This window comes from Balaenoptera ricei, chromosome 20 (assembly GCF_028023285.1).
Source record: "Balaenoptera ricei isolate mBalRic1 chromosome 20, mBalRic1.hap2, whole genome shotgun sequence".
NCBI lineage: Eukaryota > Metazoa > Chordata > Mammalia > Artiodactyla > Balaenopteridae > Balaenoptera > Balaenoptera ricei.
In genome coordinates, this window is record NC_082658.1 from 21,040,777 (window position 1) to 21,054,367 (window position 13,591).

The 13,591-nt window shown below is 55.4% G+C and overlaps 1 protein-coding gene across 1 annotated transcript; it reads right to left on the minus strand.

The window, feature by feature from the left end:
• Positions 1-287: 287 nt before the first annotated feature.
• CAVIN1 (caveolae associated protein 1) lies at positions 288-13,175 on the minus strand. Its single transcript, XM_059907410.1, has 2 exons — positions 12,534-13,175; positions 288-2,745 (listed from the first exon to the last, which is right to left on the minus strand). The coding sequence occupies exons 1-2, from the start codon at positions 13,002-13,004 to the stop codon at positions 2,044-2,046; spliced, it is 1,173 nt and encodes a 390-aa protein (XP_059763393.1). The 5' UTR covers positions 13,005-13,175; the 3' UTR covers positions 288-2,043.
• Positions 13,176-13,591: the final 416 nt, after the last annotated feature.

The window sequence follows — 13,591 nt, forward strand, 5'->3', positions numbered from 1 at the left end:
GATTACAGACACAGTTAAACAGACTGAAGCCAGGCTGCCTGACTTAGAATCCCAGCTCCACAATTTACCAGCTACGTGACCTTAGACCAGTCACTGTGTGTGTGTGTGTGTGTTTTTCCATTTCTAAATGGGGATGATAACAATACCCCACCCCCACTCCCCACCCAGGCAAGTGAGGCCCATTTAAACCCAAGGTCCTCTCTCTGTCTCTTTCCCTCCCTGGTTCCCTCCTGTCCTCTGGAACTCATCCTATGTAACTGCCTTCGGAGAATACAATCCAACACAGATCCTTTTAGAAAAGCAGGTTTATTGGTCGGGCTGCTCACCAGGACACAGCAACACGAGAGGCTCCCCAGAGCCCACAGGAAACTGTATCTGCCCACAACTCAGGCCCCTTCAGCCCATCAGCACCAAGGGACCTCGTCCCACAATCCCCATCCTCCCTCAGCCAACGTGTCTCCAACCATCCAGAAGAGAGAAGGGAACCAAGAGGAAAAAAAAAAGCAAAGCTTTGTATTGTAAAAAAGATGTGTCCCCAGGCTCCCTCCCTCCACCCCTTAAAAACAATTAGCTGCAATTCTATAATGCAGAGCAGAGAAGATAAAGCAGAGGAGGTAGGGGGCGAACGAGGGAGGCTTCAGCCCTCCTCTTCCGGCTGTGACTTGGGGGTGAGGGGGTCTGTCCTTGCTTCTGACAAGCCGCCGTTACTGGGGAGGAACAGGGGGACTAAAGTGTCCTGAGGAGAACCTGATCAGAAATCAGGCTTTTGGACTGGAAGCAGCACCCCTCTCACCACAGAGAGTCAGGAGAAGAACCCACAAGGCCAAGGAAGTCTTGGCAAGTTCTGCAGCTTTATTATAACTAGCTCTAGGGAAGGAACTTGAGAAGAAACTGCCAGGAGTGAGCCAAGTCTGGGCTGCTCTACACACAGGAATTCTACACTCTCCTCCCCTCCCCTCCAGCTCTCAGCTTGGTGGCCTGGCCTTTAGCACCTAGTTCTTTTCCCCCCGTCCATCTCCCTCCTAACTACCAGCTCTCCGCAGCCTGGTGCTGCCCTCTTCTGGGACCCTAATTTTCTGGGCTTTGAGAAATGGGCTGCCCCTGGAGCACCATGCCCAGTGGAGGCATGGGGTGAGGCTTACCTCTCTCTTCTTTGGATCTCGGATTTCTCACATTGCCCTCCCTTCTTATCCTGAAAATGGTCCTGCTGTCCTCGGAGAACCCCAGTAAGATGGGATTCTTGTGCTGTGTTTCTCACGCTGCTAATGGACATTCTCTTTTCACCCATTTCCACCTTCTACTATTTCCTGTTCTCTTTCAAAACCATAGCCATGTGCTCCTGGGTGCAGATGCATAAACCGTAAGTGCCCCCCCCCCACCCGCTCCCCAAGGGCTCTGCCTGGCTCCAGCCTTCCTTATTGGGACCTTTTGCAGATACAGCCTGTACTAGACCCTCATCCAGGGTCACGGCTCACTCTGCCCTCTCTCTCCCGACACTGCCCCAGATGCTCCCCAAAGCTGCTTTCACATCCTTCCAGTATGGGGTCTCCCATGTGAGCAAGGGGCCTCTTCAAGATTCACTCTTCCCTTTTATGGTAATTTTGGCCTTGAAGCCGCCAGGGATCAGGATGAGAAAGAAGAGCTCAGTGAGCAGGAATGACAGCAGCTGGGTGTGAGTGTTACGGAGAAGTGGGGGGAAGGCAGCTTGCCCAAGGGGGGCCCAATCATGGAAACGACAGCAAGTTCCTCTAGGATCCCCGACTTGGATCCCCAGGACATGCATCACCGCCTTCTGCATTTCCACCCAGCATATGCCTAAACTGGGGCTGTCCATGGTGCAGGCTGCCTCCCCCTCCCGTCTTAACAGCCGTAAGACTCGGAGGGGTGCTACTTGAGGGGAGGTGTTCTCAATTTAGAAATATCCCAGCCCGTTTGGGGCCGAGGGAGAATGCGACAGAGAAAGTTCAGAGAGAGAAAGGAATCGGGGCGGGGGCGGGGAAAGGCGGGGCGGCGCGGCCTCCCGGGCACAGCCCGGCGCCCCGCTCAGTCGCTGTCGCTCTTGTCCACCAGCACGGCGTCCGACTCCTCGGTGATCTCCAGCAGCGTGTGCACGTCGGGGCTGCTCCCGCGCAGCAGGTCGGCCGCCTCGCCGCGCTCCGCGCCGCCCTCCTCTTCGTCGGCGCCTACCTCCACCATCTCGGTGGCCTTCAGCACCTCTACCTCGCCCCCGCGGATCTTCTTGACGTGGAAGGTAAACGGCGGCACCCTGTAGACCGCCGTCTTGGAGCGCGCGTAGACCACGTGATCGGGCGTGAAGGACTTCCGCAGCTTGTCTCGCGAGGTCTTAAGCTTCTCCCGCCGTTCGGCGGGGACGAGGCGCGTGCCCAGCTTGTTCATGCGCTTCTCCAGAGTGTGCCGCGTCTTCTCCAGGTTCTCCTTGGTCTTGAGGCGGGTCCTCTCCAGGTTCTCGCGGGTGCGCACCTTGGTCTTCTCCATCTTCTCCTTGGAGAAGGCTTTCTTGAAGTCGTCCACGCGCCGCAGGCCGCTGCGCTTGATGCGCTCGGCGCGCGACTCCTCGATGACCTCCTCCACCTCCACCGCCTCGTCCGACGACAGCTCGAGCACCGCCGCGTCCTCCTCGGGCTGCTCGCCCTCGGCCAGCTCGTCGCCTTCCTTCTCGGGCAGCGCCTCCGACTCTTTCAGGGACTTGCCGATGCTCACTTTGGCCGGCAGTTTCACTTCATCCTAAAGGGAGATCAGAGCGAACAGATGAGGGGGCAGAGCCGGAGAACTGGGCGGGGACTTGGGGGGACGCCGGGCGAAGAACCCGGGGCTGGACGGCGGCACCCGTGATCCTGCGGAGTGCGTGGTACCCGTGAAATCGGCCTGGACTTGCTCGCCGTTGTATCCCCAGCGCCTGGCACAGAGCTGGACACCTCGTGGGCGCTCAAGAAATATGTATTGAATGAATAGTAACTATACAGACAGGGCGAGGAGGGAACCGAGCTTCGGATCGGAGTCTGGCCTGTGTTTTCGCACTTAAGTTAAGTATCTCTGCGGCCCTCCAGCCGTCTCCTTGAGCCCTGCGACTACCCATTTTAAACCAGTCCTTACCCTTTGCGTCCCAGGGACCACAACTTAACTTTGGAAATGGGCAGAGCGCCCTCTGGTGCACTGGGCCCCACACTGCCCAAGCCAGACCAAAAACCAAAGGGCAGAGTCTGTTTAGGTTGAGGGGTACGGGTAGGGGGATGAGCTCACAGCCAATCTCAGGCGGCCCCCAAGTAGGGTAACTTGAAGGCAAGTTTACCATAAAGGGAGTGCGTTTCCCAGACTTCGTATCATTTCAGAAGAACCAGTATTAGGGAAGCAGAGCTGTGGCCCTATCTCCCTCCCCCGCCTCATACTGTTTGGCTCCACCAGTGGACATTCTCCACCCTCTTGTAGAAATTGAGGAAAGAGGAAGAAGCTGGCTGGGAGCCAAGGACATGTTTTCTTCCCAACCTGGACGTTTCTTCTGGTTCTGACGTCCCTGCCTTGGAATGGAAGGGAGAGATTGCTTTTCCATTCTTGCTCTTTTCCCCCTAAACAGGAGCTCAAGGGACCAGGAGTAGGAGGGCAAGAGATCCTGGAGCTCAGAGCCAGTTCTTCCCTCTTCCCCTGGGAACGCCTAGCACCAGCACTGTTTTCCATTCCGGGAAGATTTTCCAAGATCCTGACTCTGGACCAACATTTCAGAATCTCAGGATCACCTCTCACCAGAAGGTAGGGGAGATTGAGCACAGACAGGAAAAGGGGACATAACCCAGAATGTAAACAGGCTCTCCTCTTTGGCCCAGACTCTCTTTAGGGACTTCATACAAAGGAATGATAGGCAGTAGTTTTTCTAAAGGGTTTTCTGAAGATTGTTTCGCAGAATTGTAAGAAAACCGCATCTGAGAAAAATGAGGCAACACGAGCTGACCCGTTCCATAAACACACACACGCGCACGCACATACACGTATACGTTGGCTGCTTGGTATCTCTGTACCACCTGCTACAGAAATTCCTTCCCCAGCCCCCAACCTCTTTCCTCTTCCCTCCCATCCACATCCCCACAGAGTTTCCTGGTTTACATTGAAAACTAGGAACACCTCCTCCCAACTTCCTTCCCTCCCTGTCAATATTATTAGCAGGGACAAAGAGGGAATGCTGGCTCCACCTCTTCTCCCAAACTGGGCACCGGCTCTGCTGGGCACCAAGCCACCTCAAGCTCTCGTTACTCAACTACATCTCCCAGCAGGCAAGGTGACCAGGGCTCAGGGCATGCTGGGACTTGTAGTCTCCACCTGCCACAGCTGGCTGGGTACTATCATGGGCATCCTGTGGCAGTCCGTCCATCCTCTGCTTCTTATCACTCATGGAGGCGTTGAACGGGTGTTTTCCTTGCTCTTGAGTGTAGGAGGGTCCCAATCTCTCTTAGCAGTCCCTCTGATTCCCAGTTGTACCCTTTGGGTCTCCCTTTTGCAATCACTTCTCCCTGCCTGCTACCCGAGCGCTCTCTCTTACACACCATTTTAGGACTCTCTATCATCTAAACTCCTGGCTACTTCTTCATCCATCTCTACCCAGAATTTACCGGCAGCCCTAGTATCAAAAAATGTCAGCTCTGATCTCTCCTTCACAGCCTCCTAGTCTAAAAACCCACCCACGCTCCCCGACGTTTGAAGGAGAATGCCTCCTTTCACTAAGCTCAGACTATGTGAATGAATTAAGGGAAGGATTAAGTGTGATGGGTGGGAAATAGTCAGGAAACAGTCCCTGCTGCTGGAAAACAGATCCACATTGTCTCCCTGCCCCACCCCAGCACCCCTGATTCTCCCCTCTGCTCCACTGCAACCCCTAAAGGCTGAGCTGGCTGGTTTTCCTGGCCTCTGGCTTCCTAGATAAAGGTCTCTGCCAGCTGAATTTGAATGTGAACAAGGCTGGGGAGAGAGTTCCAGACTTCTTGTAGCCAATCGTGTCTTCCTAGTGCCTGGTGAAAGGTCTCAAATACAACATCAGGGAGCAATCCCAGTGAGGGGAGGTTTATTCCTGGATCTGGGGTTGTCTCCCCCCAGTCCAGAAAGGTACTTGGAAGCCATTCATTGTAGGCTTCCTCCAGAGTGATGGCTTACACCAGAGGAGCTGCCTTCTTGGTGGAAGGTCAGGGGATAGGGGAAGAAACTGTTTGACCTAAGTCCCGGATAATATCCAGTGGATTGGCGCTGGAGAGGGTATACCACCATGACTTTAGCTTTTCGCCTCCATTAATGGATTTTGTCTTTTCTCCCCGTTTCCAAGCCAGGTTTCCCCTATGACTCACAGCATTGGAGTGCTGTCTTGGGCCCACCCAGTTGGCCTGTTGCTACAACAACCAGCAACACAATCCCAAAGCACCTCCCCCAACCCTGGGCACAGAGGCCGGGCACCCCTGTGCCACCCCTACTTCCCTGGCAGAGCTCCTAAGCTAAAGGAGGGGCCTCAGGGTGGCAAGGAGGGAGAGCTCTGTTTGTTCTGTTTCTACATTTTTATTAAACAAAACCACCAGTCCCAACAGGCTTGGTTTCCAGAGTTACCTTTAATGACCAGGTCTGAACAAAAGCATGCACAGCTTCCCCTGCCCCCCGCCAAGCACACACAGCTCCCTGACCCAGGAAAGCACCAGTCCAGGATGAATTTTAGAGGAGCCCCAGGATGGCTCCCAGCCGCTTCCTCTCCACTCCCTAACCCTGCTATATAAACTTAAGATTCTCTGGCTTAGGAAGATTTTTATATAATTATAATTTAATTGAGCACCTACTATTTGCCTGGTCCTTGGCCAGGCACTTCACGTTTGTCAGGGAGAAGGGACAAGTGTCATATAGCTCTGGGTAGAGCCTCTCTTGACTTAGTTCTGTCTCCAACCACTGCCTGCGAATGGCCAGAGAAGACATTGGAGAGGTCATTCAGAGACCCAGGATCTGGATCTGCTCGGAGACCATGTTAGAGGAGGGTGCAGATGGAGAGAGGTGAAAGAGAGGGCAGTCTTAAAAACTCAGGACCTCCACTTTATGTTGCTAGGACAAGGGGGTGAAAGACACTAAAGGTAGAAGGGTCCTTCTTTTCTGCTATAGCATGATTCTCAACAGGAGGCATGCTGCCCCCAAGTGGGCGGAAATTGGTTCTTGCGGGGGAGGGCACGAATCTTAGATATTGCAATAGTTTGTGGTGCTCCAAAGAGTCCTGATATGTCGTATATCTGTAGTGTTAAAATTTCATGGGAAATAGATAAGTAATAAGAACCTGTTGTATAAAATAAATAAAATAAAATAAAATTCAAATAAAAAAAAATTTCATGGGGGAGAGGACAATTAGGGGAAAAAAATGTCTAAAAGGACTCCTTAGGAGAATGATCATATTAAACAAACAAAAAAAAAGGTTGAGAAACACTGTGCCATAGGGAGGCCAGAGCCAGTGAAAATGTACCCCCTTCTGGCCTCTCTGAGTTGGCAGCTTTTGGGTGCCCCACCCAAGGCAGGATCTGGCAAACATAAGGGATCTCTTTGCAAAACATTTTCTAAAAAAAACTGGAAAAAAATAAGTGTCAATATTTTCCCGAACTATAGAGAGGGGGTGGAGAGGGCACAGAACAGACCCCAGGCCTGGGCTTCATGAGGGCCCTCTCCAAAGAGGCTTGGGGCCAAACTGGTCTGTCCCTGAGGCGAAGGCAGAGGGGGAGGGGAGGGGGAATCAGAAGTGTGGGCAGTTGCAGGCTATCTTATGCAGGCAGCAGTGGGTGCAGCTCAGGTGTGGTGTCTGGAGCGTCTACTGTTAAGACAGAAACCAAGACGTAGGGAATGGCCCTTCCCATCACCTCCCACCCCATTGCCTGAACTCCCCATAATGAGAGAGTGTTTTCACAATACCCATCACCCAGTCACAAGGGGCAGTGGCTTGGAAGAGACCAGCCACCCTGGACTGGCCACTGCTAAGCAGTGAGCTGGTGGTGGACTGGGGGTGTGACACCCCATGCCCATGGCCCCATGTGACCCAGGAGACCCTAAGTGCCCCCACCGGCTGTTGGCTCCTCTGGGGTGGGCAGAGGCCCAGGCTGTGGGTAATAGGGCAGGGTCCTAGGTGTCTGGTCAAAGGGTGGGAGCTCAGGCACTGTCTCAGGCTTCAGGTCAAAAGGCTCAGTCTCAGGCAGAAGGTCAAAAGGCACGATCTTGGGTGTGGCCAGGTCTGAGGGTACATTCAGCTTCTTCTTGGGCTAAGATGAGGAAAAGGGGTTTAAGTGGGGCTTGGGATGGATGCAGACAGAATTGGGAGGAGGAGGCCTTGGTTGGCATGCAGAGTTGGGGCTGGTGAGTAGAGGGCAGGGGAGCACACAAGGATTAAGATGGAAAGACACCACAGTTTAAATGCTTCAACAAGAGCCGAAAGGGGAGGGACAAACCCAGGCCCATGAATTAATAACCACAATTTAGTCAGAACCCCCTCCCTGCCTCCCTCTAGAATCTTCCCCAGTCCCATCCTTGGCCTCCTACCTTCTACCCTGACCCAGCTGTGGTCGTGGGATGATGCTGTTGGAGGTTGCAGTGATGGGGGAAAGAAGCTGCTGGGGGCGGGGAAGGAGTTTTCTAAGAGGCCACTTGTTAGACTCCAACTGGGGAGTCTCCAAGGAGTAAAAGAGAAGGCAGACAGCTTCACTGTCTTGAGTCAGATGCTGCTGATCCCAGTTATTCCCCAGGGCAGGGTGGGCACGGGTGCCGCCCCGGATAAGGAGAGGGAGAGGCATGGAAGAGGGACATCCTGGCTATTTCCCTTTGGCCACGTCCCCACCTCCTGCCTCCCTTGCCACCCATCCCCCCACCCACTTATAGGCCATCAGACACCCAGATGCACAGAGAAATCAGGATCAAAAACCAAGCTATTGATATTTTTGGGAATTCCCTGGCGGTCCAGTAATTAGGGCTCTGCACTTCCATTGCAGGGGGCATGGGTTCGATCCCTGGTTGGGGAATTAAGATCCTGCATGCCGCGCAGTACGGCCAAAAAAACCCCCCAAAACCAAGCTGTTTTTACAACCAGTGGGCCTATGTCCTGAGGCACCCAGCAGCAGCTCCCAACTCTCCCTCCTGAGTGGCTGAGCTGCCACTGTTGCTTTGGACAATCAGGAGAAGTCAGGGGAGAGGGATATTTAGGGGCACTACCAGACTCCAGCGACAACAGTGTTGAGTAAGGCGTGTAGCCACAAACACCCAAAGCAGCAGGTGCCCGCCTTCCCTGTAGGATACAGGGAGAAGGGGGGAGTGGCAGGGAGGCTGAGGAGAAAGGAGCCAATGTGGTCCTCTCTTAGCCAGGGGACACTCCTGCTGGCCAGGGAGCTCCACTCCTTATGCCCTGCACCCCTCTCCTCCACTGCCATTGGTGACCACACATTGCCTCTGCTTCAGCACTATGAGGCTGAGCAGCTAATGGCCACCAACCTTAGCCACTCAGCTAACACTGCGCACGCGTGTGCGCGCACACACACACACACACACAGCAGCCCCAGTGCCAGGACTGTGCAACTATCTCCCTCAGAGAATGAAGGAGCCAGAACTAGCTTAGGGCTAGCCTCCTCCCTGATTTCTGCTGCACAGCCCGGGAACAGAAGGGGGAGGCCGGGAACAGAAAGTGTAGCAGAAGAAGGGGTACACCTGGGCTCTTGCCCCAGCTTTGACCCCCAATCACTTGAATGACAGTAGGCAAGTGACTTCCCCTCTCTGGGCCTCAGCTTCCTCCACTACAAAATAAAAGAGCCGAAGGTGATTATCTCCAAGGCATCTTCCAGCTCAAAAAGTCTACAGTGACAGAATGATGAAATATTCACAATGGTATGGTTCAAAACAATAGAACAAACCACCACTCATCTCTGCAGTTGGTTGCCTAGCAACAATATTCCCTTTCCCTATCAGTTGCCCACTCTGTGCCATCTCCTCCCTTTTTGATTTTGACCTTTACAATAGTCAGATTTTATTTGCTTTAAAAAAAAAAATCAGAGGGAAGAGTATGATTTCCTTTTGTCTTAGGAATACGCCTAAGAATATGCTCCCATGCTCTCTGCTTTGGATCCAGTGACCAGGAAAAACAACCCAAAGCTAGCTCTTTGGAGCAAGGGTATGATAAACACTCTCTCTGCTAGGCCACCGGGGTAGGGGGTGAGAGGGACCAGAGCCCCAAGTTGGGAAGAATTTTGGACAAAAGTGTGGGGTTCTTCTGGAACCAGATAGCGCTGATTTGCTTTGAGTCCAGGAAGGAGCTATAGGTTGGGCTAGGATTTGAGGAGGAGAAGCCAGCAGGCCCTCATTCCAGTCCTGGTATCCTCCCCTTTAATGCCCATGAGCCACCTAAGCCCTTAAATGCTTCCTGGTCCTGTCCTCAAGCAGTTGGAGCAGGTCTGATGGGTCCATGGGTAGGACCCATGCCTCATCAAAACTGCCTCATCAAAACTACTTTGGAAAATGTTTAGCCTCCCTTTCTGGATTCTAAAAGAACCCTAACAATATCCAAATTAGTCGTCGTCTGGGAGAATTGGCTCCTTAATGACCACAGCTCCTCCTATTTGCATGGTGCCCACAGTCGGCCTGATCTTCCCAGCAGTTCTCAGTCCACTACCCCTAGCTACTAGTAGAATTCACTTCTCTCGTTCACTAGCTGTTGCCTAATGAGGTGTGGCCTGACAGGATGGGATGCCAAACTGCTAGTTTTCGTTTAGGAGACAGGAAGGGAAATGCCAAAGAAGGACAGTAATGACTCAGAAGTGGGTTCAAGGTGAGGGCCCTGATAGCCTGTGATGGGAACGGCTGAATTTCATGTGTGTGTGTGTGTGTATGTGTGTGTGTCTGTGTGTCTGTGTAGGGAGGTGTCAAATGCAAACTTAACCCGTGAAATCATTATGTCTAGCAGTTCCCTGAATCTGGGTGGGGTCACACAAGGGATTCCTTCCTTTATCCCGCAGGAAGAAGGTGTGGGAGGCCAGATGGCTTGATCCCACAGCTGGGGCCTTCCCACCCTTTCATGCTCCCTCCACCTCACCCCCCTTTGCCACATCACCACCTCCCACATCTGCAGTGGGGAATACCGTACCACCTCCCCTGCTCCCACACTGGAAAACTCACATCATCCCAGGAGGCCTTTTTCCAGATCTCTCTGCCTGGCCACCCAAACATCCTACCCCCTCAGCCTGAGTTTATCGTAAATGTTGCTGCCCCCAATCTTCCCTATTAGGTCTGCCAAGGCCCAGAGCTATTTTTACCTCATTCTCTTCCCAGGCCTGCAGATCTCAGGCAGGAACAGCCTCCAACTTCCTCCAGCAGCTGAATACCCCACCCCCTCGCCCCCACCTGGAACATCTGCTCTGCAACTCAGGGAAGATTCCCTGTTGCTGGAATCTTCTCCTTACCTCTGAGCTCCTCTGTGGGTTGGGACCACTTTAGGTATTAGTTATTCTCCTGTGGTTTGGGGGCTCAGGGTCCCCAGCTTGAGCCACTCCTTCTCCCTCAACTCTCTGTCCCCCACTGGCCTTGATACAGTCAAAGCCACCCTGTGATTAGACCCCCTCCCCACGGCAGATACACAATATACAGACACACAATCCGTGCCAACTGCCAGAGGCAGTAACAGAGACACGCCATTGGCCTCTGCACAGAAGTCTCTCTCCATATCTGTCCTCTCAGAATCTCCATCTTTGACATAAGGAGGTTTACCTCCAGACTGAGAATTTTCCCAGGCTCTGCAGTCTGGGACATTTCAAGTGAGAAGGGTCACCCATCCAAGCCCTACATGGCTCCTCTCTACCACACCAGGCTCTGGAGAAAAGACAGAGCTGGCTTGCTGCCCCACACCCCTGCCCTGTTCTCCTTCCTTTGATGTACCCCAGCACTAGGCAGTTCTCTTTAAAAGTCACACACACACACACACACACACACACACACACCCCATCCTACTTCCTCAGAGCAGTTAAATTAAGTAGAAACAATTCTGGGCAAATATTTTCTATCAGATAGTGCTATATGAGGGAAGCAAACTGCTTAAAGGCCAAGTACCTCTCAGGAGGAGTCCCTGGGCGCCAGCGGGTTGGGGGAGCACCACTTCAGCCTCTGTCCCACCACCACCTCCTCCGATAAGTGTCAGCTCACGTGTGTCTACTGCCCCCAAACTTGTCCCAGTCTGCATTTCTCTTAGCTCCACCACACTGACCAAGCCAAGGACCTCACCGCATCCCTGATGGTCACTCAGAACCCAGCGTACCAGGGCCTCTGAGCAGTCAGTGAAACCACAGCTTCCTGATAGAGGTCCTCTCCCTGGGGGGATGTGGGAAATCTGGCCTTCTTTTCTTTCCATTCCCTTCGGGAGGGGCAGGAAGGGGAAGAGGGGACATAGACTAACCCTTCCACCCCCACGATCTCACCTCCTTGGGTGGGAACATCAACCAGGCCCGCGGGAAGCAGAGAGGAGGCGAGGCTGGGCACATTCCCACGCCATCAAAGATCACGGAGTGCTCGGCTCAGACCCACCCCTAATGGGATTGGGGAGGCAGAGTGGAGAGGAGCAGCAGTGCTGAGATTCCCAGGTTTACGTGGGGTTAGGATACAAAAACTCCATTTTCATCCAGGCGAGAGGAATGGGGAGAGGTGCAAAGGAAGCAACAAGCTGTCTGGGCGGAGCCTGGGGCGCGCCAGCCTCCCGCCGCCTGTCCTCCAGCTCCTCGGCCGCCCCCGCAGGCATGCGGGGTGACTCACCGCGCCCAGATCGCGGGGCCCCGGGTGTGGGGGGCTGTCCACTCCCCTCCACCAGCCTCTCTAGCACTCCTCAGGCCGCGGGCCACCACCCTCCCGCCGGCTGCTTCCAACAGGCTGAGGGTACAGGCACGCCGCGGGCTAGGGTGTCCCCAAGGGCCGAAAGTGCCGCGAGGCGGGAGCAGATCACAGCGAGGGGGTGGCGTAGGCGGCCTAGGCTGATGCGGGGTCCGCGGGGGCGTGCTGGCAGTCGCGTCCCTCGCCTGGCGCAGCCCCCGCGGTGCGTGCCTGAGCCCTGAATCACCCGCTATATCGGGCGGGCAGAGTCGGAGGCCCCAAACACGGGCCGCGCCGCCAGTGTCTGCTTACAGCGGGCCCTAACGGCCGCCAGGCACCCCGGCTCTCCCCAAAACTTCCTCCAAGTAGGAAAACTTTTGACAGAGCCATGTCGGGAGCGATCTGCGAGGGGCAGTGTCCCCGAGTCCAACCCCCTAACTCGGTTCCGCTACGCGTTTGACACCGGAGGGAGGGGCTGGGCGAGGGAGCGCAGGATGCAGAGCGCGCCCCTCTGTGCGCTCCAGGAGCCCGCCGCCCACTCCACTCCACCCCAGGAACGCTCGCTGGGAGGAGAGCGGGTCCCCCGAGCCGGGCCAGGCTGGCGGGAGAGCCGCGCCTCGGGTAGGTCCCCCGACCCCAAGCCCCAGGCGGGGGACGGCGGGCCTCTGGGCGCGGTCCGCCCGCCAGCTCACCTGGTAGATCATGACTTTAAAGTTGCGGCGCCGCAGCAGCTCGGCCTCGTTGACCTCCAGCTTCTTGATCTGGCCGGCCTGGCGCTCCAGGCTGCCGCGCACGGTCTTCACGTTGACGCTGACCTTGCGCACCTTCTCTAGCAACTTGCTCACGGTGTTGCTGGTGGTGGCGTGTGCCTTGCCCAGCTTGCTCAACTCCCCCTGTATGCTCTGCACGGCGCCCTCCATCTCCGCCTGCCGCTCCTCCAGCTGGGCTTGGGTCAGCTGGATCTGGTCGACGGCGCCGATGATTTTGTCCAGAAGGCTCAGTACCATCACGCCGTTCACCTGGTCCGATTTGATCAGCTCCTCAGAGCCGGCCCCCGACGGCTCCTCCGCCGCCGCAGCCCCCATGGTGGAGGACCCCTGGTCCCCGGCGTCGGGGTACCCGGGAAGCGGCTGCTCGATGATGTGGAGCTGGGTGTCCTCCATGGCTGCCCGGAGCCGTGCGGGGCCGGCCGGGTGGAGCTGGAGCTGAAGCGGGAGACCCGGAGAAGAGGAAGAGCGGGAGGGGGCAGAGAGAGAGAGAGAGAGCGGATAGCGGAGGAAATTCGAGCCGCGTCCGTGCGCACCGGGATGGCGGCCAGAACTGTGGGGCGGGGGATCGGTGAGTTGCCCGGCTCCCAGGCCAAACCCCGGAGTCTCGTCGCCCATTGGCTGGCTCGGCCCCAGAAAGGGAGGGACCGGGGCAGAAGGGGAGACCGATGCTGGGGAAGGGGGGGCGACCCAGGGGGACCCAAGAGCCGAGCGCCCCACCCTTCCCAGGATGGTTGGAATAGTTGGAGCGGGAGACTAGGGCCTCCGCTGGTAGCGGAGGCGGCGGGAGCGGGACTGGGGCGGAGGAATGTGAGCTGCGGTAGGGAAACAGGTCCTAGAGTGTTGCTCTACTTTTCCCTCTCGCTCTTTTCGCTCACCGGCTAACCCACCTCCCCCTTTTTAAGTTCTAGATTAGGTCATCAGGTGGGACAGGATATCCTGAAGTTACGTGCAAAATATTGTAGTATTTGCCTGTGCCCAGT